Below are 25,211 nucleotides of genomic sequence, written 5' to 3'. Positions count from 1 at the left end.
ACAGATAGCATGCAATGTGTAGTTAAAGCTATATAAGAATAAATTACAATTATTACTTGAAGGAAAAAAAAACAAGATTAAATGTGCAATCCTGTACTCTAATTGAGAAGTGAATCACAGTTAAAACACAGAGCTTATGAAATACACGGAGTAGGCGTCTACAAAGATACAAAGACTGCAGCAGAGCTATAGCATGGAAATAAATACAAAGATCATAACAAGCTGTCAGACTTTACACCCGCTGCTAAGAGCAACATAATGTTTTAGCTTTGCTTGTCATCAACGGGAAGTATTTTGCATGTAGGCAATTTTATAGTCCTCTAATTTCAGAGTGCCAATATAAATGTAGTCATCAGTAAATAACCTTAAATGATTATATTTATCTCCTCCCATTCCGTTGCCGCATGTACAGTAATTCTTTTGGTGAGAGGCTAATAAAAAACTTTAATGTATTATCCAGATCTTGTGTTAGTTGCAGCATATATGTAGTATATCAATTTAAGATCACTTCCATTCTAATGGTGCAGAGAACATATCTAAACACTTGTATCCATTTAAAATAGATTCACAGCACATTTAATGTACACTTTAAAGCATCAGGGAAATCATCAATAATGCTGGAGGTTGTATCTAGGCAATTGCAGCATGAATGAGAACCATGCCTTACTTACCTGTGTTATCCTGGGATTTGCACACTTTGCATGCGTTACTGATAGCTCAAGCCAGGAGTTTTCTGGAGGTAAGCAGTGCTGCTTGAGAGTACATTTGCCTTCTGCCACACACCAGCCACATTCAAAATCTGCATCAGCCTTAAGGCACAAGCCACAGCTAGGCCTCTTAGCACCGCACTTGTACAGATGCACTGGGGGCAAAGGAACACATTAGATGTAAGATCAAGAACTCTTGCTAATGTGCAGTACATTATTTCTATATGCAAGCTTCAGTACAATAGGTTGGCTCTACAGAATAAAATGAGACTTTGTTCTCTCCAAAGGCAACAGAAAAAAATACAACTATATACAAGGATCCATCCATATATCTAACAATATTGCTACCAGTGACAGATTTTACCTACGGGCTGCCCCACCACCTTTCCCAATCCACCCCCCCCCCCCCAGTGAGCCCCCAGTCTGTGCACTGTCAGACTTTAGACTTCCCATTGAAGCGCTCTTTGCTAATCACACTGTGGGCAGTCAATCCCAGGGGGCAGTATTTTCTCCCGCTGGGATTGCCGAAACAGACTGCAAATAGCATACAGTGCTTCCAATTGGATGCCACTCCCCTGCTTTTCTGTCAGCCTTATCTGGCTTCTAGGGGCTGCAGCTGATGCATGTGCAATGCATACCAGTTGCTGGACTGACCACAACTGCCAACCTGAACTGCCTCCTAGACAGTCCCCTCCTTCATAAAGGTAGGAATCGCCACTAATAGCTACTATACGTACATAACCAGGTAGACTGGCACTCAGCACTATATTGGTACAGTATGTAGAAATACTTTTAGTTTATAACATATCACACATTACATTCTATAAACACAAGATTGTACATGTTAACATCTTTTTTTGTTGAATACGTTTTAGCATGTAATTGAGTGTTTGGATGGTGTGTGGCTATACTAACAGTAGTCACAGAAAACAAATGATATGGAAATGTGTATTTCAGTTTCATTGAGAGTTATAAAAAATTAGTACTGAAAAGGTTAGGCCTATGATACTTAACAGTAGATAAGTGATATTGCCATGGAAACTGTTTTCTAGCCCATACCAAAGTTCCCCTTTACCTTTGTTCAGAGCTGGATTGTCAATGCTGAAATCCCCGTTCCAAACCACGGTCAGCTCCACCGGGAGACTGTCAATCTCCATTCCTTCGTAGTAATACTTAGAAGAGAACAAAATGTAAATATGAAATTAAGACATTCATGAGCTATATTTATTTTCCATTAATAAGGATGCTACAGAATAGTATAAATCCATTCTCTTTTGGGAACACAGGGCCTGATTCAGAGTTGGGAATAGAGTAAGACAGAGCATGTAACTGTGCATCTTGGTAAAACCATGCTGCACTGCAGGTGGGGCAGATGTAAAATGTGCAGAGAGATTTAGATTTGGGAGGGAGGTGTCCAACCTGAAATCTAAATTGCAGTGTAAAAATAAAGCTGTGCAGTATATGTGGGCTACATGCAGGAGCAGCCAGTATTTACCCCACATGGAATAAAATAAATGTATTTGCACCCCTTGCATTGCAACATGGTTTGTCCAGGACAGGTACACAGTTACTTGCTATATCTTCCTCAATTTCCAACTCTGAATCAGGCCCACCAGCCCATCAAGGACAATAGAGGAAGAATTAAAGGACTGGTCTGAAGGACAGCAGTTTGGATGGAACTGTGCATGGACACAATGCTATGAGACATGTTGTTGAATCCTTTGGAGTTAGTAACACTTTCTGACATAAAAGTAAAAAAAAAATTACTGTTGGGAACCAAAAATGTCATAAATATTTTGACTTCTAAAATATTGTTGCATCCAGTAAAAAATTGGATTCCATATGAGGAAGCTAAAAAACTTCAGGTGTATACTAAACCAAGGCACTATTGGTGTGAAGTTTGTATGCTCTCCTGTGTTTGCTTGGGTTACCTTCCACACTCCAAAAACATACTGGCAGATTATCGTAATTGGCTTCTGACAAAAATTAACCCTAGTGTTAATTCCTGTCCACGAGATAGGGAAAATAGATCGTAAGTTTCACTGGGACAGGGACTGATTTGGAATATTCTCTATAAAGCATTGTAAAATATGTATATAAATAACTTATTAAATAAATATATTGCAGCTGTACACTATATATAAGGTACTTTCTCCCCGAAATCTCTATTATATACATAGATAACAAAGTCATTACATTTATCCAAATAGCTATGAATGAATATGCAAAAGTCCTTTGTTCTTGATCAGAATAAGGGTCATGAAATGTTCAGGAGTTTTAAATAAATACAGTAGTTTAATCAATATCATCTAACACATGGTCTGATTCAGAGTTGTACACTATGCCTATATTTACGCAGTTGGCTGATGTTTTTATTACAGTGCATGCATCTAAATCGCTCAGGGCATGCCTCTGCTATGTCACTGGTGAAGAGGATTCAGACGCAGAGTGATTGACAGTAAGGGACCGTATGTGAGTGGTAACATAGCTGTGATTAGGAAAACACGGTCGTGTCTCAACCGTTTTATAGTAGTTTCGGATCCAGCGACCGCGTCTTTGTATGCAGCGTCACGTGTATCGGTGTCTTAGTTCCGTCATCCATTCTGAGTAGCCATTTTATGCAACATTTTATGCAGATGCTTGGATTTGCAAAGCCGCAGGTGTGTGCATCAATACATCTTCCGTCAGCTACGACATTTGTATATTTTCATACGACAGTTGTGTAAAAATTCGCCATCCCAAGGGGATTAGCGTACAACTCTGAATCAAGCCCACAGTCTCCTTGTTCCTGCCAGCTCACCCAACATATTTTGAGTAAAGGTGATCATGGTGATAGAAAATAGACTCACTAGAGGACTGACTTGAGTACTTACCTTTTCAGTGCGCTGTATTGCATTCCCTATTGTCAGCATTTTACATAAGGACATATTTACAGAACATATACTCCTTTTCCTTGTGTAGTATAATCAGTATAATAAGCAAACATGCAGAACACAAAGCATGAAATATGAGGATATAAATGTATTTTTTTTCCTTTATGTTTAAGGACAAAACAGTTGTTGAGTGGATAAATCTAAGAAATATTAGGCTTGGAGTGAAAGCCTTTAAAAATAAATGGCATCTAATACAATTACTGGCCTGCACAGGAACAACAGAAACTCATGTACGTCTAATGACAAGGAGTGTGCACACTAGTCTTGCCGGAGGGCTGCCATTATTTGCTGCTATGTTGTTTAGTTCAGTCATTGCAAAGCCATGAAGCCATATCAGCCCCAGAGGAAGGGAATATTTCATCCCGTAGAAATACACAAGCTATGTACAGAAATGCTCTTCTGTGAAATGTGAAAATGCAGTTCAAAAACAGCAAGGAAAGGAGCTATAAAATACTGCCCTTACATAGCTTTGTACTGGAAAATGTAGATGCCATGTTCAAACTGGTCACTATTTTCAGTACACTGAAGCAAATGAAAATAGTCCGTCCCATGCACATCACCTTTACCAGGTCAGCTGTACAGCAACACCTTTTTCAGCCAGAGCATAAAACATAGTTTATTCCCTATGACAAGATAGCGTAGTGTAGATGGGCCCAAAGTGATAGAAAAAATAAAAAAAATTATTTATACCCAGGATGCAAGATACCTGTTGGTTTAAGTAAGCACACATTGCAGCAGCCCTGTCATTATCCGGTATTTGCACCTAACCTTACAATCCACAAATAATACAGCTTAGGTGTATATATGCATGATCTATATTCTGGTCTGCATCTGATAACTATTGTATGAGCATGTCAGTACTGTACTTAGCCTATGTTAGGATGCCCTTCCCTCCTCTATTCTCCCTTTTCCGATGCGGGTGGGCATCCAGATCACGTCAGTACATGCACATATGTGTGCACTTGCTTTGTGGGCCTGTCTATAGCGAATTCTCACGACATATGCTACACGCACAGGCGTAATATTCATCAGCCCCTATATGTAATGGTGCTAAAGGAGATACAGTTTCATGTAGAAAACAACTTTGTATCATATCTAAGGGTAACAAAAAATAAACAACTCTAGCTGAGCAAAAAAGCAAGGCAAATAAACTAAAATAAGCAAATTTGCCCGCTTATAGTATCATAAAGAACACAACAAACAAAAACAAACAAACAAAGACAAATGTATCCACTTAGCAAAAGAAGAATTACAGGTACAAGCCAATAAATGAAAGTATTCTGGAGGTAGAGCCTCCTTTGGGCCTGCTTCAGAAGTGGAAGCACTGACAATGTCGGACACAGTGGAGCGATTATTTGCAACTGCACATGCGTGAAAACGTCAGAAAACCCTACATGCATTACCCTGAGTGCATGCACAAAAGTAGGGTCAGACAAAATTAGAAGGGGAGCGGCAGTGATGGACTGCATATTATCGCTCCCATAACCCTGCCAACAGACCCAAGGCCTTTTATGTGTGTAATCTGTAAAGCTGAAGAGAGTTACAAAAATCTATACAATGATTGATGATGGTTATTCACATAAGTAAACATATTAGTGTAGTATATATGTAGCAATATAGTATTTATTCAGCATTGTACAGCAGTTCAATTGACAAAGGAAAAAAAACAAAGAAACAAAAATTCTTTCCCTAACACTAGCTCTATCTTTCTATGAAGACGCAGAGTTGAAGCAATGTAACCAGTGACTGTGTAACTATGCTGATTTAGAAGGGAGCCATACATAACCTGCTCACACTCTGAGATCTTGCTATTAATGCTCACTGAGGCTAACACAGGGAATCTGCCGCCAGCTGCCTCTTTATATTAGCAAATTACTCATGTAACAAAAGACACTTTTCAGGAAGTACAACTGTTCAAGACGGTCAGGAGAGAACTCAGTACAGAACAAATAACATACTGGTAAGGCTTGGGTGTGATCCAATCTTTGATTATATCTATGGAGCTACATATGTACTACTGACAGATTAAAGTCAAGATATTTTCATGCAGTTGTTTCTTCCTAATAGCATGCATAGACAAGTATAGTGGCATCACAAATAATATTGGTGCTCAAGCACGTACAGAGCTGGCTCCGTGCAGGAGCATAGCGTGGGTGGAGCAGGTGGAGCTCATGCTCCAGGTGTCAGGACTAGTAGAGGGTGCCATCTTGGGCACATTTTTTGTTAACAGACAGCCAGGCAAGGGAAATAACCCTAGTAATTCCTGATCATTAGCATATTATTTACTGCTGTTGTGTCATGTGACTGATGCAGTCAGTACACACACTACATAGAGGCTGCTGTTATAGGTCCTATGTGGCAGACAGCACTGTTGAAAATAAGGTAATTAACAGTGTAATGTGGGGACTAAATGGATGTGGGGGGCCGTATTGTTGTACTGGGGAACATGTTGCTGTACAGGGGGCATTTTGGTGTACTTGGGAGGCATGTTGGTGTGCAGGAGGATATGTTGGTGTGCAGGGGAGAATGTTGATGTGCAAACAGGCATGTTGGTGTTCAGGGGGGCATATTGGTGTGCAGAAGGCATGCTGGTGTGCAAGTAGGACATACTGATGTGCAGGAGGGCATATTAATGTATTGGGAAAGCATGTTGGTGGGCTGGGGTCATGTTGTTGTGCTGGGGGGAATGTTAGTGTGCCAGCACAACATATTGGTGTGCAGAGGGCATGTTGGTGGGCAGTTGTGGCACATAGTTGTGTTGGTCAGAGCATGCTGTTGTGCCGGGGGCATGTTGGTGTGCAGCAGAGCATGTTTTTGCTCAGGGGGCATGTTGGTGTGCAGAAGAAGTATGTAGGTGTGCAGAGGGTGCATATTAGTGTGCAATAGCTGTATGTTGGTTGAGAAGGAGGAGTATTTGGTGTGCAGGGGAATATAATTGTGTCCACCTTGTGCCCCCTCCTCACAGTGCGTTGATTACACAACTAGTTTGTCTACCAATCCACTAGTTACTTGCATATTAACTCACAGTTACAATGCAGGTTATTATCAAACTGAAATAAAATATCTGAGGGATGTATTGTAAATGGAGCCGAGATGCTTCAATACTGGTTGCTGATTCTTGTATAAAAAATGATACTCATGACTGGAGGAAGAAACATATGTAACACTTTATGTTGTTATTTTCTTTTTTGTCTGTTGTGTGAGGATGACATCAGTTCCCACAACCATACTCTGAAAACATTAGATTTTTGGACTTATTTGAATACAGGGAAGCCGCATTGGGCACCTATTAATGAAAACATGAAGAGACTAGTGTTTCCACATGTGTAACATTCCCTTTGAGCCTAATGAATAGGGCCCCTAGTCTACAAATTAACAGTGTTCCTTCTCTGCTATATGGTATTGTCACATTTCCAGAAAATGACATTGTATTGGCATATGTACTGTGTTTATGCTCCATATCATTGCTTTCCTGGGAGCTTCCTCTGCCCATGCTCCATGTGCGTTTTTACACCAGCAAACTTGCTTGTGATAACATGGATGCATGACGTTCACTAACAGTAATTATCTAAATATTATAAGTAAATAGTTAGATATCTATTAAAATAATAAAATTGTCTACAATGTCTAAAAGTGGAACAGTGGTTAGTGCTATGACCTAGTGGTTAATATTGCTGCCTCACAACACTTGGGTCATGAGTTCAACTCCAACCACTGCCCTATCTGGGTTGATTTTTTATGTTCTCACAGTGTTTGTGTGTGGGTATCCTCTGGGTGTTTCCAATAGAAATGTATGTAAATGATTACAAGTTCTATGTAAGACTTTTTGTTATATATAGGTGCTATATGACAGTTATAATAATAAAGTGTACATGGATGTGATGTTAAAAAGAAATGTGTTAAATAATAACACCAAGTGAGTAGATTTAATAAAACCATCTTATATGACGCGTGACAAGAACTACAATATCTTCTATTTACTTCACTGAAAGTGTATTTTCTTCTAAAGATAATTATTTATTCATACTTTGAAGTCTACTACACAAAGTAAACTAAAGTGAGAGTTATAGAAAAACAATTTTCTCAGTCTCTCCCATCAGGCAGGATACCATGATTTCCCCACAATTCATGTGATATGTCTAATTACGCATTTATTTCTTATTCAGTTATGTTGCATTCACCATGTATAGCACAAAGAAGAAATGATTACGCAGAGAAGAAAATAGCCTTCAGCTGACATTTGAAATTAGAACTGAAATTAAATAAAGGTCACAAAGAGATTGTATGATTGGCCGAGTATTGAGATTTTTGTGAGAAATAGCAAAACTTGCAGAATCCAGATTTAACCAATGTCTAACTGAAATATGTCTTTCAAATAACTGCGCTCTGACTCGCACATCGTGTTCTTTGCATGTCATACCTCATTCTTGAAAGTATGAGCTTGTCAATGCTTAGAATCGCAATATTGCTATTTCAGAAAGCTGTTGCTAGGTTAAAACCCTTCACTCGAAATTGGTATGTAATGTCGGCTGTCGGGATGCCTCACAATACCAACAGCGGCATCCTGATGGTCGGTATCCCGACAGGGGTTGGGTAAGTATACTTACCCTCCCTCCTTCTCCCCCTAACCCTCCCTTTTGTAGCCTAACCCTAACCCTCCCCACCCTGTACCCTAACCCTCCCCGATAGTGCCTAAACCTAAGTCTCCCCTTCAGGGGTCCCTAACCCGCCCCAGGAGTGCCTATCCCTGACCCTCCCCCCCAAAAAAACTAACTCTAACCCCACTACCAAGCCTAACCTCCCCCCTGCGGCTAACAGTAAGGGCGCCCCGGACTTACCTCATTAAGGCTGGCGTCCTTCTGTATTCCGGCATCTCGGAATTAAGATAGGCATCGGTATTTCGACACCTATCTTAAATTCTTGTCGGACTGCCCCGTCGGGATTTAGACTGGCAGCATTGCGGCCCCCGGTCTCATAACTACATCCCCTTTACTCCACTAGGATGATAGAATAACTAAGATAGATAGCTTTGTTGTGTTCAGTAAATGCGTGTGTCTGGTGTGTTAGTGTGACCAAAGGGTGTGCGTGTTAGAATTTCACCCGGAGCTGATCCTTTGAAGGCAATTTGGTGCTTGTTGTGCGTTGTGAGCAATCAGTCACTTCATGTCCTGTACTATATATTATACAATGCTTTTTAATTACCCTTAGACAAAAGAAAATGTTTGTAAACGACTATTTAAGGAATTTTTTGGGGGGAATTATAAGTAGGAAAGTATAAATGTAACCAGTACCAGAGCAGAGAGCAACACCCCAGGCAGGAATGAGGGACTGCATGGGTTATGACAGTTGCAGGATGATAGAATGAACACTATGTAAAGTAGTAGTTTTCAGGTGCAATTAGGTTATCAGCAATAAGCCAGTAACTACTGAATGATTAGGATTTCAATAATCTTTACAGACTAATCATGTAGTCAATAAAACAACAGTAAGCTGGTCACTTGTAGGATAACCAGAGCAAGATAATCATCCTCCTTGTCTCGCTATTCCCCTCTGCCTGCAGGCTATGCTATGGAAAGAATGTCATTTGTACTTAATTTTTCAAGCCATAAACCCTTATGAATTTTCACATGATGTTCACAGTCCAATAACCTGGAATGTAACTGGATTTTATTTTCTCAAATCCTCATTTGTATCAGCTCATAAAATTCAGTGATTTGATTTTCTATTGTTATAATGTGTTTACTACAATAGGATAAGTATTAACCATTTTTAACATAATCTTTCAACAACTGTAAATAGAGAATTACTAGAATGTTCTAATTATAAAAGTGTTAATAATGAATAATGCATTGTGATGATGTGTGGACCATAAAAACTGCCTTAGAGCTGTCCTAGAGGAGAGCTGCCTTTTGGTAACGCAGCCATAGTTTATAATTTAATGAAATAAAACATACTGTATGGAGGAACCAGATAGAAGATATTAGAGGAATGAAGCGTTTAATCCAGGGCCGGCTCTAGGGGTGTTCGACCAGTGCCGTCGCACAGGGGCACCATCCATAGAGGGTGCACCCCTCCCCAACATCCCAATTTCAGCAGGACAGTACTGTTCCGCTGTTCCACCCATGGGCCGAAGTGGCCCACAGGTGGTCAAATCGGGAAGTTGGGGACCCCCAACACCGCAGCTGTGCGGCAGTGCCGGGCCCCCACAGTCTGAATGGATGCAGCTAGCATGCGCGCGCCATTCATTCACTGACGAGAGAGGGCTGGGAGAAGCTCAGCCAGTGACAGAGGGTTGGGCTTTACCCCAAGCCTGGCGCTATTTGAAGGCGTGCCATGTAGGCACGCCTCCAAATAACGTCACTTAGGGGGCATGGCCTATGGTAATGAGACCACGCCCCAAATTTTGTTCGCGCACGATGCTCAGACCCCTGGAGCCGGCCCTGGTTTAATCTGTACATTTCTCTGCCTATTTTCAAGTGCAGTCTCATAACACAGGACCCTCTTACCTGTATGAGAGTTTTCTGATATCCAGCCTGTTTCCTTTGGGGTTTTTTTCCAGTGTTTAGTCGCAATTTTAGGATACTACAGAACATGCTGGCACTATATATAACATTAATATTAAAAAATAATACACTGTATAGCATGCATGAAACACAGATTTAATTATTTATTAGTAATATGTATTTATATAGTGGCAGCATACTCTGCATTTCCCTGTGCCATGAAAATATCTTTGTGACCTTCTGTAAGCAAGGAACATGCATAGAAATGTGCTCTCTCCAGCCATTTATCTCATTTTATTAATCTCACTTTGATATTAATCTCAGTAGTGCACAAAACTAGGTGCACCAGTGTGCCAACTCCATTGTTAGCAAGAGAAGCCATCATTCTGTCCAACACCTCCTACTGACCGCTGCACACACCTCTTCTTCTACAAATGCTGATATCTTGCTTTAGAAACCCATGTCCTTTGAAATCTAGCAGACTTTCTGCCATGCTTCCTTTATGTATATGTATATTATTATATCTTATTACTATCTGCTATCATTTCTTTATACAAAGGGGGGTGGGTTGGTGGATTCATGGAATAATCTCCCAGGAGATGTGGTCAGAATTTATACAGTTACAGAATTACAAAGAGGTGTGGAATTATCATGCAGATCTGGTGACGCCATACAAATGAACACATATAAGATTCAACACCCACAAAACAAAACAAAAACATATACTTACAGAGGTGTTCTGACACTGTACACTGGAGCTGTTGAATCTAAGTGCTGGAACTCTCTGCTCATTTCCCTGGATATGCAGAATACACTCATAGCCTTTCTGGCCTGACTGGGGTTGCGGCAAATTCTTTGCTTTTAGTGTGATGGGTTTGACAACTTCAACAGGAATCAGGATCTTCTCAGTCTGAAGTAGCTGAGGACATTCCTTGATAAGGACAAAAATGAAAACATAGTCAATTCCATAAATCTTTATTGTATTCAAACAGTCATAACAACGTGCTTAGTTTAATGAAGACTTCAGTACATATGTGTACATAAAAGTTTGTAAATTCTTCTATATATACAGTAGAAGCAATAGGAGTTACTCTTTACCATCTTAATCTCCCTACGGATCACAACACTGTAGACTGTAAGAAAACACTCTCTCTGGGGTAATTATTAATCCAAGGGAACAGTTTTATAGCCAGGCGCTTTACTTATTCTGCAGCCGAAAACCACACCATGGAACACAGTTAAACCTTCTGTTAGAATGTTAATATATTAAAGAAAGTGTGTCATCCAGCGCTGAATAAATGATAAAAATATGTATGGACTTCAGTCTATTTCTTATTTAATTACCAACAAAACGCAGTATGTTACTTATACTATGTAGTGTTCAAGACAACTCTTCAGACGATTTTCCAGAAACATTGAAACAAATAAGTCTCACTGTTACTTCCTTCAATCGAAATCGGGCAATCTTCTCAATTTATATGCAGGAGGCAAAAATGTAAAAATCTTCCACGTTTATTAGCAATAACTCTCAATCCACGTCAAAAAGAATAATAAAAGAATAATAAAAACTTTTTCAGCCAAAAACACACACAAAGTTCTAATAAGCAGTGTTGGCTGGTTACTCCATAAAATCTATCACAGTCACAACCGGTAAATAGCAGCTTTGTGTATAGTGGTAATAATCTCACATAAAGTACTTTTACACATTAGTGGCTGGAATGTCGGGATGCTGACTACATCCCCATAGAATATGTCACAGTCAACTCCAGCCAAATAGCAGTTTAATGTATAGCGATATCAGTGACAGTATGAGAACACTGGCTAATATAAGAATCCCGGGTCTCAGGGGTCTGCAGCCGCTAACCTTTTCACTTGCCTCCGCTTGTCCGACACTGATCTTAATCAGGATAATTAACCCACGCTGAAGCAAATGATCAAGGCCATGTCCATCTGTTGCACCGACGAGTTTCTACCCAACTAGGTCTTTGTCTCTCTGGGATCACTGGTTATTAATGTGATGTTTACTCCTCTGCTATATGCTCAGATAGAAAGATGCCACCTTACTTAGCTTAATGCCTGTTAATGGTATGGTATGGTATTGTTTGGTATAGTATGGTATAGTATAAAGTAGTATGGTATGGTTTGGTGTAGTATGGTATTGTATAGTATGGTTTGGTATAGTATAGTATGGTATGTAATGGTATAGTATAGTATGATGTGGTAATGTTTGGTACAGTATGGTAAGGTATGGTTTAGTATACAATAGTATGGTATGGTTTGGTATAGTATGGTATTGTATAGTATAGTATGGTATGGTTTGGTATAGTATAGTATGGTATGGTATTGTATGTTATGGTATAGTATGGTATGATATGGTATGGTTTGGTGAGCTAAGAGCAGGGATTCAATACCTGTGAAAAATATCTTTGTTCAACATGTCAAAAGTAGACGTTATTCTTATTCTTACAATAATAAAATGAACTGGCTTTATCATTTATCATGAGCCACCTGGCTGAATCCTAGGCCTTCTATAGCCTGACTCATTCTTGACATCTTTTCAGTGAACAAGTTCTGGGTGTTTGGTAGTACATGTTTTTTTTTTCTTTGCAATGAGCTGCTGCACTGTTTACAAGGCCGGCATCTCTATAAACTGTAAATCCCTCCTAAGCCTTCACTTAGTACATTCTGTCCAGTTACATTTGTTCCACAACCTCTGTTTATGATTCTGCTTCTGGTTCCCTATTCTGGACTTTGGGCCTGATTCAGAGCTGAACGCTCTGACCAGAGCGCTCGCTCTGAATCAGGGCCCTCCTACCTGTTTTAGGAGCGTCCTCATGGACGCTCGCATAGCTGTGGGTTACCACCCACAGCTTATGCGAGCGTCCATGATGATGGTCGCGATGGTCAAGACCATCGCGACCATCGTGCTTGCGACGGAGACCCTGTGGTAGGGTCTCGCTGCCGCAAGCCCTGGAGTGATTTTGGCTCTATCAGAGCCAAAATCACTCCCTCTGACATCACTAGTGATGTCAGTGGGGCCGGCTTCAGACAGTAGGCGTTCCCATGGGAACGCCTCCGTCTGGCAGCCACGCCCCCAGCACGTCCACCAAAGGGGGCGTGCTGTCAATCAACATCGACAGCACGCCCCCTTTGGTGCGAGACCCGGAGCGATAGCTAGGCTGTCACAGTCCGGGTCTCGCGCATGCGCACGACGGAGCTCCCTCCGTCTGGCGCATGCGCAGTGGGGCAACATCGACCCATTTGCGAGCGTCCTTTGCTCGCGAACGGGTCTGAATGACCCCCTTTGTTTCTTATTCCCTGTGTGTCTTTGGCTCTTGTCCTGCTCCTGTATCTGTTTGTATACCTTTGTTAGTAAATGTCATAATTTTAATACAGATGTTTCCTTATACACTGTTGCTCAAGTCGTGAGTCATGGCAAATAGTCTCTCTCAGCATGCCTGGTTCTGTGCGAATCAATCTCTCAGAACATCTTTTCCCCTCAAAATGTGCATTTTTTTTAAGATCTCTTTATTAAAATTTTAGTATTAGTTTTACAATGATAAAACAAACAATAGGGTAAATCGATAACAATTCAAAGCAAATTATACAGTTTGATAAAAAAAAAGATAAATCCAAAAACTCAAGCTAAAAGAAAAAACTGAGATAATAATCTGCCTGAATTTATCAATCAGAATCTAAAAAGAGAGGGAGGCAACTGTAATAGGGGGGAACAGGACGGGACTAAACAGAAGGGTAAGAAAAGGGGAGAAGGGAAAGAAAGGGATGATTTAAACTATAAATCATATAAGGAGAAGAGATGAAGGGAGAATCTCAGTATATTGCAATAAGCGAGCGGGGAGGGGGATATACTGTAGCATATTAATCATATATTAAGCTGAGGTCATATTTATTATAAAAACTAAAAAGTGTTCTACATGTTGCAATGTCACACATCTATCAAAGTGAAGTGATTCTAACATCCGAGCCTTCACCCTGCCATGAGTGGATGAGGAGCCGTTTGTCCAATGCAACAGAATGACCTTCCTGGTTACTGTGACATATCTGTGAGAAGAGGTAATATAATTAGTCCTAATTGGTAAAATTAGCACACAAAAATGCGAGAAGATCTGGCCGGATGATTAGAGAGAATAAAAAGTTATTAAACATTGATTGGGATATTGTTCAGTTTCATCAGTTACCCTATGTTTGCACTGTAATTGAGATATATAGGCCCTATTTATAGTAAAATGACCATCTAATTCACATAAATAAAACAACTGGGAGCAACAAAACTACTTTGCTAGATTACACAGATCAGTTTGATGTGCGACATTTGTACGTCTGTGTGTGAGTTTGAATCTGTGTAAGCAGGGCTCCGATGTGAGCAGCCGCGGCTTTTTCTCACAGCAAGTTCTATTGTGCTTCATCTGCGACTTTGTACGTGTTACAACATAGAAGGAAGGGGAGAGCATGTGCACCATAATCCATGCCCCACGCCCCAGACATGAACCCCTAAAATGTTAGGGTCTTACCCGATGAGGTTACCTTGACGTTGGTGGGTAAGCTCATAATTTAGGCCAAAATTAAGCCAAAAACCTCATATATAATGTATAATTATTAAATGGTTGTATAGTGCAGCTGCTCTCCCCTCTATGTTGTAGTACTAAGTCTCAGCTAGGTAGCACATCCCATTAGAAGTAGCTAAGGTGTGCAGTCCAGGCCCACTCCCCCTAACTTTGTGCGTGTTTAAAGCTAATTTCTGTGCGGTTAAAGTTGCAGCCCAGGGTCTCTAGTACACCGCCAATGGTGTTTGTCTGCATCTACAAAGCAAATAAGAAGCTAAATTTACAGAGGGTACGCTATTCCTCTCTTCTCAGAGCATCTCAGTGGTGCCTGGCATTTTGCTCTGTATGGTGTATAGACGCTAGTTGTATGAGGACACATCTCTACCTGCTCCTCTATTACCACTTTTTTATGTATGTGTACCATGGTTAGGTTATCTGACTGGCATAGACTGCTCTGGGATCAATGGACTTAATACAAACAGGGGTATTCAATATGGGAGCGAAAAGTCCGTGCTGGACTTTTCGCTGCACATCGGAGATTTTCCTGGGATAAACTATCGGGCGGGCGCCCGCTTTATCCCCGTAATCAATATAAAACCTAGGAAAACGGGAACCTGCGAAGTGGGATCTGCGAAAAAAAACTAAATTTATCTGGAATAAATTGTAGGACCCCCCCTAAAACTGTAAAAACATGGGGGATCACTATGGGTACCCCCGTTTTAGCCTGCAAATGAGAGTCCGGGATTTAAATAGCCGCAGCAGCTGTTTTTATCCCGACATTGAAGAAGTGTTGCAGAAGAGCACTTAGGTTATTTTTTTCGTTTTTTTAAGTGGTCCCATCAAATTTGGGGTACATGAAAATGGGTACTAGCATATTTTTATGTCCCTAAAGTAAGTTTTAAAAATCCAGCAACTATGCACCTGCCGCTAATAACCTATTCTACAATACACCTGCCGCATACTTGCAGAATAGCCCTGAACCTATTTCCCTATTTTTAAACACTTTTTTCCCATTTTTTTTTTCTCCCCAATTTTTAAATAAATTTTTTGGGGTGTCCCTATTTTTTTTTAAAACTTTTTTGACACAGTTATTTTTAAAATGTCATTTCCAGGGGTGCAGGCTATTTTTTTTAAAGCCTGCACCCCTAAACCCCAATTCTGCACTTTTTTTCGCCACCTATTCAGTGGTGAAAAGTTATCCCCATTTTTTTTCAAAGACTTTTCGAACCTGCTAAAAGTCTTTGAAATTGAATACGGTGTAAAACCAAAACCAGCGAAAATGACGTCATCGGTGCGAAATTATCGCACAAAATTACTTTTCGCTCCATATTGAATACCCCTGTAATACTTTCTGTGAAACTCACATTTAATACAACCAGCGTCAGCCATCATTTTATGACAAGGAATGTTTTAGTAATGTCCCTCACCCTTCCTCTATTATACCCCATCTGCATTAAGAGTGTTCCCTACAAGGACTGTAGGAAGAGGACCTTGGTGACTATATAAGTGATATGGGGCAGATTTATTAAACCTTCTAAATAAAACAAGTGGAGATGTTGCCTATAGCAATTCATCAGATTCTAACTATAAATTATCTATCTGGTTAGTAAAATGATTGCTACAATCTGATTGGTTGCTGTGGGCAACACCTCCACGTGTCCACTTTAAAAAGTTTGATAAATCTCCCCCTATGACATTATCAACAAGAGGTAGCAGCATTTCAGTTATTCCATGCCTGTATTATATAACATATGATACATTACTGCAGAATATGATAGAGCGGTTTTATGGACAGGTTACAAGACAGAAAAATAAACGTAATTGGATGACATCTATGAGCTCTTCACTTGGCAGATCTGTTCACAAAATAACATACTGAATAGATCTGCATCTGTGGAATATTTCTACCATGCTCTACTTTGTAGAAAATGTTTTTCACATCACAACACAAACCATAATAACTGTGTTGCTATCTTTCAATAGAGGTGTTATGATTATAAGTTCATCCCCACATGGAAAACAATTATAACCAGCAAATAGAGAAGATAATTGGGTCTCTAAATGCTACAATTATACAATTTTCACACATGAAACTGGCCCATGCTATAATCTTTTACCTATGGAAGATGTAATTAAACATTTTAAATGAAATGTGATAAGTCAAGAGAATAGATTGTATTTAACAGAAGATAGCATTACAGCACAGTAATGGAAACGTATGTGATAGCAACAGGAACTTATTATGAGTTACATTTACATTTTGTCAAAAATGTATTTCAGCAATTTATTGCAAAATAGAAAATCACCTCTGCAAAATAGAAGTGAATTCCTTTGACTGGGTAATAATGTTGGTGGGAATCTATTTTTAAAGCAATGATGACTAGTAAAAATTCTAAATAGTAACAAAGAATGTACATACAGTAAGTTTCACTGCAGACATGTCATTTATGTATTCTTAAGACTCTGTAATTGGGCCAACACATCAACAATCTATTGGCACAATGTTGCGTTTTGCCGATAGATTGTTTAAAAAAAAAAAATTGCACTGTGTATGGGAACCTTTATACTCTGGGGAGATTGTTTATGGGAGAAATCTCCCATCAAATCTATGATGCTTTGTATGCCATATGCATTAGTCTAATATTATTTTACCCAATTCCTGGGCTTTATCTGACTAGCAAGTATAAAGGGAAAACACTATATGTTTTTATATTTGTCCTGTGAATGGTAGTAGGTGGAACTACCTTGTGTGTGCCCAGTGACAGCAGATGCGGCGGTACGATATATCCGGCAGTCCATACACACTGCACAATCTGGTGTATGACCGCCTGATATATCGTTCCCCTGCCGCATCCAGAGGTATGGTGTTGGCTGTCAGATCTTCTGATCTGCCATGCATGCACAGCAGATCAGAAGATGCATACCACCACGCTCGTGAACGTTCAATAGTGTGTACACACTGAGCGGTGTGGCAAATATAATGTTCCGATCCACGTCGGAACAATATATATCGTCAAATATATCGCTTAGTCGGTACCCAGCTTTAGACTTCAAGAAATGGTAAACAAATACGTTTTTTTGTAGCAGTTTTACCCTCCCGGATTTTATAATAGGGTGTTCCTTTACTAGTGATTAGTTGTGTTTGCTCAGAACTTTGAACGCATCAGACAAAATGTTTCATATAAGCTGCATAGTCTGTAAATTAACTAGTAAAAATAGGCTTTTTAGATATCTTTAAGAAAAAAAACTACACCAGTGATGCCGAATGTTTGGTGAGTTGTGTGCTATATTACATTGTAAAAATAACTGAAGCCATGTCAGGTGTGACAATCTGCAAAGCACTGGGGAAGAAAACAACTTATATGAGAATAAAGTCATGTGTGAAAGAGCCCAATGCAAACAACCAATACAGATTCTCAATGCCATTGTCGTATATATGGGAACTTTTCATCAAGGTAACATTTTATCGTTTTAGTTCCAGATCACTTAGTTTACAGGAAACACTGACCAACTCCTGGGCCTAACAACTTATTAACTATATTTTCTTAATGTACTTTCTCTGGCATTATTCAAAAATGCTCGGTAATGTAAAATCTATCAAATTAAATCAAATAATCAAAAACATTTTGTAAAACACGCTTCAGGATGAAGAAAAAAAACAGAGTTTTAATCCGCGAGTATATCACTGGAATTTCTTTTGTTTTAATCAGTTACTGGTTCTACAAATACATAATAGGATACCTAGGACAAACGTGCACTTTGATATTGCTAACACAAAAGACACCAGAAACCTACAAGTGATCTAACTTTAACTAAATGTCAGGGGAATTCTCTTAGAAAACTGTGCTACCTAATGAATCTGCACATTAGCCGTAAATTCCTGCCATCTACCCACATAGCTTTTCAATTCAAATGTAATTCTCAACCTCACGACTTGGTGAGTGCACATTCTGATCTGGCTTCTTCTAAACATTATTTAATTTGCTTGAAATGTAGCTCTTTGTTGATATGTTCTAACACAAGTCTGTGATATTGAACCAACCTGGTCTTCTATCCCCTGAGAGCAATTTAAGAGAAAGAAATAGAAAGCTGGCAGGAAGTCAGGTGGTGGCAAAGCTCTCAGTCATGATTAGAGCTCAATATTCCTTGAGTAAAAGCTTTTTCTCCTACAAGGCTTTGCTCTCTTTTATTGATGGATCCTTTGAGCCAACTCTTTAAACCTAAGCAAAAAAAAGGTTACTTCCTTTTCACCCTTTGAAATAAAAAAAATATCATAAACTGCAAAGAAATCTATTTTTTAAGGAGCGATTTCAGGAAATATTTAGACTAATATTGATGGCATAAAACTGAGCTAGAGCCACTGGCAGGCTGTGCTAGAACGAGTAGCCCATAAACAGGAGAAAGCGACTTTAACAAGCAGTATTGCCTTTGTTTAGATATACTGTAGTCACCCATGTGCCATGTGGTGCCAAAGAATCCAACTATTCACATTTCTGGGAATGTGCCAGTGTAGTGGCAGAGGAGAACGTAAAATTAATTGCCACATCCACATGATGCTTTTAATGTATGCTTTAAAAAAATTTTTAACTTTATGACTGTAGCTTGTGTTAACAATAACAACAATGATGAAAGAAATAAAAATAGAGGAAACTGTGGGACCGACAGCTAGTGGAAGGAAGAGGGAGGAAGAATATATAAAAATTTTACAATATAAAGTCAAATAAAGCCAAAAGGATTTATAAAAAAAAGAATAAGTAAACAGCAGATTTATGGATTGGAGGAGGAACTTGGTGGAGAAAGGTGCTTAGCAATCAGCATAATAATATTTCCACTGTCATTATTTGTGCAAAGGTGATGAGCTTGATGTTCAGTAATACCCCTTTTCCACCTAAATTCCGGGTCTGACCCGGAGTTGGAACAAAGTTCCTATCCGGATCAGACCCGGAATTTTGCCGGCGCTGACTCGGGATATTCCCGAGTCAGCGCCGCTCACACCGCAGTCGGGTCTGCATAGACCCGGCTTTTGCGGAGTGAAAGTGGACGCTTGGAGATGACGTCATCTCCAAGCGCCACTGAAGCCGGACCAATCGGCCGGCTAGCAGCGCACTCCAGGTCTTCGTGACCCGGAGTGCGCTGTTCCCATAGCTGGGTTTCATGGGCTACGCCCGTGTTAAACCCTGCTAGTTACCTGGGTTGGATTGCCAACCCTCTTCCCTTTTACACCAGGGAGCTGCCCGGGTTAACCCTTCAAAAACCCGGGTTTTAGCTCCGGTGTAAAAGGGGTATAATTGAAATCCAGGGTATCCATGCCGTGGCTCCTTTGGACATTGAAGATAATCTAAGAGATAGGTGGAGGAACTGACCATTTCCAATTTTGGGCTAATCCTGGGCCAAGGTTGCTCTAGTAGCAATAAGAGCTGGTAACATATTTGCTATGTGATAGAAGTTGTGGAGGATAGTGGTGAAGAAGTGTTCTTTTGGGTTTAAGAGAAAGCTTAGATCATATAACCCAAGCTATAATCAAAAAACTCAGCCTGCAAAGGCTGGATTAGAGAACAGCTCCAAAGAACATGAATTAGGCTCTCAAGCAGGGCTGTCGTGAGCAAGCGTGGGCCCCAGTACTATAGAAGGGGGTGGCCCAATCACAGGAGGCGTGGCCACATCCCTCAGGAAAAAAAACGTATTTGAAGCGCCGCAAAGGAGGCATTGTGAGCACCTCAGCCCGACGCAAATCCAAGGGGGGGCATGATCAGTGTGATTGCTCCCCGCCCCCACAGGTACAGGAGACCTCACCACATCTATTAAGGTGTTAGAGCACCTAAGGTCAGAGCACATTTCTACATTCAAAATGAAAATATATATCGGCCTCTAGTGGAGATAAGATCAGCCACAGAAATTGGAAATGTACATGTTTTCCCGTAGTTAATACTTTGAATTTTTTGTAATAATATTAATGCTGCTAATTAACTAAAAACTAAAATTATCAAAGTAAACTACATTTTACAATGCAAAGTGTATTCAAAGAAGCATCTATATTATGTTGATCAGTATATCATATTTTGGGGCTTTCATGGACTAATGCACCTTTAACATGTCACAAGGGGGGAATATTTATTAAAATGTGAGGACTGCTCCTGAATATTAAGAATCTGTATCGCTGCATACTGCAGGAATAAGGATTCTTTTTCCACTTAATGTATCAATTTAATTGTCTGGACATGGGCTCCAATAACAGCCTGTCCCAATGATCAGTTACAAGTAAAGTGATTGCATATGCGATCTCTTTACTTGCAACTACAGACATTGGGCAGGTTCTGTGCATGCGTGGCTTTCCAGTTGCGCATGCACAAAGCAGAAAAGACCAGGATTGCCATTGAGATCTTCTACCGTCCTCCAAAAACCCTCTTTGGCAGGGCAGCCCCATTGCAGTTAATAAGCTAATGCCTGAAGATGGCATTAGCCCAAACATGCATGATCCTTATTAAATACGCTCCCCATGGAAAACTATGGGGACTGCTGATGCGGGGGGCTGGCGGCCGGAAAGGAGGAGATACCTCCAATATCTCCTGCTTTTTTATTGGTGCATTTATTGGATACTTAATTCTGCCCTTAAACAAACGGACACAGCAGTTTCCACATATTTTCAGGGCAGAATTGATTAATAAATAGATAACTATTAATTACAATAAGGAAGCATTACTGATAGCAGAAATAGCTACCACAAGATGCATGGTTGTTTTAATAAATGAGAGGACCATTGTGCAAGTTTTCCCCAAAGAAATATGGCGCCAGCTTTGAAAACAGCAAAGCCCAAATTGCACAATTGAGATTTTGTCATTCAGTGTGCAGGAAATTTAAATGAACTCCTCTTACTAATGAAGTTAATTGGTACCAAATATTCTGGGGACAAATAGAATAAATGCACTCACACTTAATACTATTGCACTAGGAGGGATGATCTGATAAGGGGAGGAGGCTTCACTGAAGAAGGAGCAACAGGGTCATTTGATTGCAGCTACCCCAATCTGGGGCCACATGTTTAACAGTGTACAGTAAATTTACTTTCTTTCTGGCTCCCTGAGCAGGCCCACAAGACACCATGCTGTGCATTGACTGTCAATGTTTGACAGCTAGATGCAGGCATATGAATATAGCATCTTGTAGTCTGTCACATGATGGTCAAGTCCTGAGGAGACAGGAATAAGGGAGGAATGACAGTGTCATCAGCTGCAGGTCCAGGAGGAATAGTGCGTGCAGTATAGGAGGTAGGGACGATATCACAAAGCCCGGCCACTGCGGTAAGGTGAAGCAGACTTCATGAAGTAATTCTTCTGGCAGGCAGCAGCAATGGAAAATGGCAGGTTATGATGGACAGCATGGGACCTCATTTACTCATGGGCACTGTACACCCTGCACCCATTATAGATAAGCCATAGACAAGACTCTGCAAGCTGAGAGGGCTGCAGTATACCCAATATGGGAATGGGATCCAACTAGTTCTTTCAGTCATTATTTTAAGTGGAAGCACCAGGATGGCTAGTTTAGCAAACATATGAGGCCTGCTAACTCAGCAATGACATCACTGAACAGTGGTACAAGGAAAAATTAGAACTAAAAAGTCTTTAATAACTAATACACAAATTGTGCTTCTACATGTCCAAGGGGGCCCAGCTCATATATTGCACCAGAGCCAGGGGCCTTAAGCGACATCACTGCTTGGCACATTGAGTTCTACTATGAAAATTCTGCATCTAATTCATTAACATGCTTTGATTGCAAACAAACCACATTGGATTCAATAGAAAAAGGTCTGTAACTCTGTTAAGAAGTTTGTGGTGGATAATTGAAGAGGCGAGCTTCATTAAAAATGTACATTTCCATTATGTTCCTATCTGATTAACCTAATGTTCTTCTAATTAAATGTTATGGGTAAATCTTTTAGATGATTTACCGCATGACAAATTCCCGGTCCTGCCCCATTCACCCTTAGAGAGCTAAGGGTATGTATTCACTCTTCACTTCAAAAGCTTATTATAATTACAATATGGTGTAGAACACACAGCTCTACTTTTTATACCCTTTGAAAATTGATTTATGTTTGGCAGAACGGCTAGAGGAATAATAAGACAACAATTACAAAATCTATTCTAATTTATAAATTGCCTTCCAGGGAGTATAATGCTTGTCTGTTTCCCATATTCCTCTGCCTCCCCTTTTATGCACTGACACACCTTCAATCTATTAAAATCTCATAGCTTCAGGTGAGTAATGAAAATCTCTTATATTAATGACAATTATACAGACATTGATCACATTTGCTTGTTTTCTATGTGTCAGCATCTGTTTAATAAGTTCATCTGTTTCAGATCACAAACCACAGATTGGACATTTTTTTAAAGGCTGGAAACTGACAGCAAGATGAAGACTTATGGCTTGTATATAATATGCCGATAGCAAGTAACAATGCTGCATTGTGGAACATGTGGTGCAAGATTTGCCTCCCTCTCCAGTATTAATTTCAAGGCATGTAAAAATATGTAATGCCTATAGCATGGAGACAGTAAGGATTCATTTTCTACAGCTCTATACGCATTCTTTCAGCATGCTGTAAAGAGACATAGACATCACTAGAGACGGACAAATTTGAGCATTTTCACTAATGCCTCTATATTCATCTAAACATTCTCTCCAACCCACTTTTTTATTTAATTATGCAAAACATTATTTTCATGTTATCAGATGACCCAGGTATAGGTCTCAGAGGATCAGCCACCGGAAGGGTGGTCCACTCATAAATAGATTTATAAAGTCACACACCACGTTTCAGATAATCTGTGACAGCTTGCATGGATGTTTCAGATAAGTAGGGCCAGTGTGGCACAGGATACTTGCTGCCGTACAGACCTAGGAATGGTACCTGATGTCATTGGACAGTATAAACTAAAGTTACCCATGATTGGTCACCTGTCCTAGACTCTCGTGCTGCTCTGTTTACTATTTGTGGCTGCTCTGAATGGCCTGTGCAGTTACACTGGTTACCTTGTGGGGCAAAGTGAGTGTAAAGGAGGATGGAGCAGTGTAGTGCTCTCATGGCATCTGCTTTAAATGTAAATAACCAATAAAGAATAGAAGTTTGCATTTTATCACTGGGGATCTGGGGGTCTATATTTTATCGCTACTAGACATTTAAATTCTGCATTGCATACCTACCAGAGATCCAGGGTTTCCATTGTACAGTCCGCAGATATTTGTGGCCTACATTCTATATCAACTGATATTTGGGACCAAATTGTATATCCATCAGAGATTTGGGGTCTTCATTGTGTAGCTACCAGATACTTAGGGTCTTCATTGTAAAGCCAGAGCTTTGGTATCCTCTCTTTATAGCTACCAGAGATTTTGGGCTTTATCATCAGTAGCTCAGTGGCTGCATTATGTGCATCATAAATGACCTCATGTACAGTATTTCGTTTATAAAAATGTGGTCTGCGATATATTTTGGTTACTACAGTAGAAAGCTTTCTGAATTTTCATTACAATGCTCTCTGCAATATAAAACCATTGGTTGTTTGTGGAGGTACTCAGGGGTACACAGAAGCGCCACCTCTTGTTGGTCTAATTTTTATTTCTTATACCTAATTCCAGAAACAGGAAGAAATCAATGAAATCATTTCAGAAATGAATAAAAGATGTAACAGCACACTGGTCCAGTGTAGCAGGCAAAGTAAACACCATTTGCATCCAGATTCCAGACTAAAATATATCTGACACTAGAAACTCTAAAATGTGCTTTAGTGGGGCATTACCACGGCAGGGAACCTTTGTTGGGGTTAGGCACCCAAACACAGTGCCCCACAAAAATGTTTGCCTTGGTCAGACGTGTGATGCCACCACACGTACCGACTTGCTCACAATCAGCCGATGTACACGATTTCCCCTGAACTCTCCCTGAACTCTCCCTAGGCAGTCGTGGTCACGATTTGGAGTTAAAAATGTCCAATCTGACCTAAGATCTATCTTGCAGCCAATGCATTGTATCCCAGATTGGCTAATCCGCCCTATAGCACGGCAGATCTGAAGATGCGAGGTACGACGAGCAGGGACGAGCATCGGCATCGTGATCAAGAGTAGAAACTCACGATTTGGCCATTTTTTACATGATCTGTCGTCACGATTCGTCGAAATTGGCCAATTTGGATGAAAAGTCGGTATGTGTGTGGGCATCTGTTGTATTAAGACACTCTCATTTCCACAAAGTGGAGCCCACTGTTGGACACTATTACTGCATGTAGTTACATAAATAGATGTCGATGCAAGTGCAATTGCAGTTGGACAATTAATGAGTACCAGACAATCCTTCTGATTAAATAAATAATACATTTTATTGCATCTTCCAGCACAGCACTTGGTTGCATAACTTACAGCTGAGGTATATCATGTATCCCTAGGTCTGACCCTGACACTGACTGAGATCGCCAGTCTGCACTTTTCTGTCCAGCCTCT

General features: G+C 40.1%; 1 protein-coding gene across 1 annotated transcript in view; it reads right to left on the bottom strand.

The window, feature by feature from the left end:
* Positions 1–25,211, bottom strand: part of PLXNA4 (plexin A4) — a 774,189-nt gene that overhangs the window by 130,068 nt on the left and 618,910 nt on the right. The window contains exons 10-12 of the mRNA XM_088468696.1: positions 10,874–11,074; positions 1,783–1,879; positions 672–862 (exon numbers count right to left, since the gene is read on the bottom strand). Of these exons, the coding sequence (XP_088324822.1) occupies positions 672–862; positions 1,783–1,879; positions 10,874–11,074 (489 nt within the window). The remainder of the gene's footprint in view (positions 1–671; positions 863–1,782; positions 1,880–10,873; positions 11,075–25,211) is intronic.

This window comes from Taudactylus pleione, unplaced genomic scaffold (assembly GCF_031769625.1).
Source record: "Taudactylus pleione unplaced genomic scaffold, aTauple2 ptg000086l, whole genome shotgun sequence".
NCBI classification, from domain to species: Eukaryota; Metazoa; Chordata; class Amphibia; order Anura; family Myobatrachidae; genus Taudactylus; species Taudactylus pleione.
This window is presented reverse-complemented; position numbering and strand designations above follow the sequence as displayed.